We start from the raw sequence: 3,812 nt of genomic DNA, 5'->3' as shown, positions 1-3,812 counted from the left end.
GTTTTTAGGGTTATTAACGAAGTTCATGAACTCAGACCAGTAATATTTGGGGTCACAAGTTTTTGCCGTGGATATTTTGTGGGTCAGAAGACAAAACGTTTGGGAACCACTGGTCTAAACCATTGWTATATACTGCTCAAAAAAATAAAGGGAACACTTAATCAACACACRCTAACTCCAAGTAAATCAAACTTTTGTGAAATCAAACTGTCCACTTAGGAAGCAACACTGATTGACAAACAATTTCACATGCTGTCAGCACATTCAACTTTGTACAGAACAAAGTATTCAATGAGAATATTTCATTGATTCACTTCTAGAATGTGTTATTTGAGTGCTCCCTGTATATTACTGGRTTGGACGTCACATGGTTTTTAGACATGCAGAGGTGCCACGGACCAACTTGAACCAGATATATACGTGTGCAGGGTCCAAGAAAAGAAAGAATAACACATCAGGAACTGAATGCTTTGCTATAAASTGTAACACATAATGAAATTCATGGACWGACGCACAAGGAATAACATTTCACACAGAAGCTTCTTCTGTACTTGCTGTAGTAAAGCAATCATTCAGGTCACCAATGCATAACGTTAACTGCAGGCAGACTCACGTAAAATACTGTATGTCACAAAAATAGGCTCTACGTGCAGAATAATACGGTAGCTACTAGCTAATTTAACAGCTGGCAGTATGATAGAATATATGATGAATAATAAACTATTTCTTAACCTCACATATATATATATATWTTTTTTTAAATATTTTATTCCAACACAGTGTCATGTATTTTCATTATAGAATAGACCTATAAGATATAATGCACTCCTGGAATAGAGAACTTAAATGAAGACTTCTGTGGATTAACAAACAGGCAGCAAATGTCAAAAAGTATTCTTTTAATGAAATTAATTAATGTGAAATACATCTAAAAGACAGTAAATTAAGATACAATACTGAAAATGTGATAAATAGTATGGTTATTCTGCAGATACAGCTGTACCAGGCTTGTTAAATACGAGGGATCTCCTATACTGTCCAGAATATTATGGTTGATTAATTGTCTTAATTCTGCAATAATAATAAACACGTATACATTTATGAAACATTTTTATTGTCACTGCTATTCACTATTTTTACCAGACACCTCAAAAATTTACATTAAAAAATTTGTATACCTGAGTCCCCCACCAAAAAAATATCTCTATGTAAAATAAACCTGATAAATGATTTAGAAAATGTACCAGGCAGAAAGTGTATCACAACCAATGTGCAAAATATGAAATATAAAAATTTATTGGGGCAGGCTAGCCCTGACTGTAGCTATTTAAATGTTTGTTTTTATTAACGTCACATCCATGTCAAGTTGTGTGAATTGTCTGTGAATTAAATGGATTTTCCTCCATTTTACAGAGAAATCTCACCGATTATTTTTTTAAATCAGCTTCAAATTTATTTTACATCTCAGAGCCTGTAGGACATAAAAAACAATAAATAAAATTAAAAAAATGACTTAACTTGAAAATTGTTTGATAAAAAAAGTATGTCGATATTCATAAAACCCTCAACAGTGATTATATAAAAATAATAAAACGTGTTAAATGTGAATTCAGTCACATCAAGTTTAACTTTCTGTGGCTCATTTAGACTTTGAATAATGCTTCTGATGTAAAGTATGTGTTAGATTTAGAGTTTCAAAGAGGGCTGGGGTCTTCTCTGCAAAGGAATGTCCAGAAACAACAGATGGAGTAGCAAACCCAGCATTATGATGGAAAAATGTGTAATGTTTTTAAAAATCTGGCTTTAAGTGTTGAACTGTCTCCAACCTCTTTGTGTTGCATTTTGTATCTTTTGTATTTTGTTCCCCATCATGGAGTGAAGTGGGGAATTGCAAATCCCTTTGTCCACCTGTCCATCCATCTAATGAACTGGATAAGTTGAAAAATGAGGGAGGTAAAGACTTCCACTTTGGTGTRTGGCTGCATGTAGGTCCCTATCAAAAACTGGGTTGAAGCATCAAAATGTTATGTGGATCTTTTTAAATGGTGGTGCAGCTTTAGAGACGTGTCTAAAAAAACTGATCTCTTTAAACCTCTTAACAAAAAACCAACAGCAGATACTGTCTAACCTGTGAAGTCCTCTCATACCTCTGCTTTCTAAAATACTGAATCCAGTTCTGATTGAGTCCTGAGTCACTCTGCWGCTGAATAAACATCTCACCCTTTGTCTCATGACTTCACTGCCATTAACTCCACTCCTGCTCCAACAGTCAGTCAGACGTCTCCATCAAGCAATGTCCCATGTGTGGGATCTACATCGAGAGGAACCAGGGGTGTGCTCAGATGCTGTGCAAGAGCTGCAAACACACCTTCTGCTGGTACTGTCTGGAGAACCTGGACGTGAGTGTTCCCCTCAGCAGAGCTCACCCGTGGGTTTAAACACGAGTTGTGCTGACCAAACATCTAACTTGTGGTTGTTTAAATGCAGGGTGACATCTTCCTGAGACATTATGACAAGGGGCCGTGCAAAAACAAGCTGGGACACTCCAGGGCCTCCGTCATGTGGAACAGAACACAGGTGAGGCAGTTTACCTGGTTTGTGGTGGGTTTGTCAAAATCTGAGCAGGTTTCAGAGCCACATATCTGTAAGGAACTCTGTCATCATCCAACCAGAGTTTCAAGTTTCATAGATTTTATTTATTCACTTCTGTTAGGTAGAAAGTCTCACTGCAGAAGTTTGTTCAGAACAGTATAATTTACTAAATGGAGAAGTTATTAATTGCATACCTCAGTTTTATTTCACCATCCAGCCTTGAGAACATTTAAGATGGTATCTCACTGTGACTGTGGGGAGAAAAGTTATTGTCATGCAGAATTGCAGAAAAAAGGGTAATTTTTCTGTAGCAGTCTCACTTAAATACAGGTGTTTGTGACTAAAGGTCTCCACATATTCAATCCAAAGCTGAACAGTTGATGTGCAGGCACGTGGTTGTTTGATGTTTGTACCAGACAGGTACCATCCATATTGTTTTCAATGAACACATTCTGAATTTAAAAATTAAAAACCATTTTTAGCAGCATTAGAAGTGTTAGCAGTGGTTAGTGTTGACGTCAGTCTCAGGATGATGACATCCTAACAAGAGTCGAGCATTTTAAGATTTAACTTTTACATTTAGATTTAAAAATTTAAATGTAGGATTCAGTATTTGCATGTTATTTACCCTTTAAATTTAGTAAAAATTGGCAAAATGTAAGAACAGTGTTCTAAATAAACATAAAATATTAGTGGAATATTTTTAACCAGGATTTTTCACTCAGAAATTGAGCTAAATAAAATGTGTTAGTGACATTATTCAACTTTTTATTTTACGCTTAGCACCCCTATGTTCAAGACTCAAGTAACAAGGATTCACATCACTGCCACTCAACTCGAGAGATTTCCATCTTTAGTTTTCCTCCTTTCATCAGCTGATACATACATTAGTGGTTACGTCAATGTTTGGTCAAAGGCCAGGGGTCAGATTTKTAAAAGATTGCGTGGAAACCATACTAAAAGTGAACRTACAGCCAAAAGGCGGAAATGGCGTACGCCAAAAACAAATCAGATTTATAAAACCGTGCGTACACATGTTTCTGCGCACCTTTTCTTTATAAATCACAGCCACACATCAGAGTTTGCGCATGAGGTCCCGCCTCAGGTTCTACCCTCTACACGCCCACACTCAACCATAAACAGTCAAGAATGTTAAGATGTATTTAAATCAGTCAGCTGATCAGTGTCAACAAAAGTGATTGGCTCAGACACGCTACATC

The 3,812-nt window shown here is 36.3% G+C and overlaps 1 protein-coding gene across 1 annotated transcript in view; it reads left to right on the top strand.

Annotated features, from left to right (window-relative positions):
- Positions 1-3,812, top strand: part of rnf144b (ring finger protein 144B) — a gene marked incomplete at its 5' end in the record, with an annotated part of 19,471 nt that overhangs the window by 8,301 nt on the left and 7,358 nt on the right. The window contains 2 exon segments of the mRNA XM_014017114.1: positions 2,270-2,399; positions 2,488-2,577. Coding sequence (XP_013872568.1) covers positions 2,270-2,399; positions 2,488-2,577 — 220 coding nt within the window.

The sequence above is a fragment of the Austrofundulus limnaeus genome, unplaced genomic scaffold, assembly GCF_001266775.1.
Source record: "Austrofundulus limnaeus strain Quisiro unplaced genomic scaffold, Austrofundulus_limnaeus-1.0 Scaffold161, whole genome shotgun sequence".
Lineage (NCBI taxonomy): Eukaryota > Metazoa > Chordata > Actinopteri > Cyprinodontiformes > Rivulidae > Austrofundulus > Austrofundulus limnaeus.
Note: the sequence above shows the minus strand (reverse complement) of the source record. Positions and strands in the feature narration are given on the sequence as shown.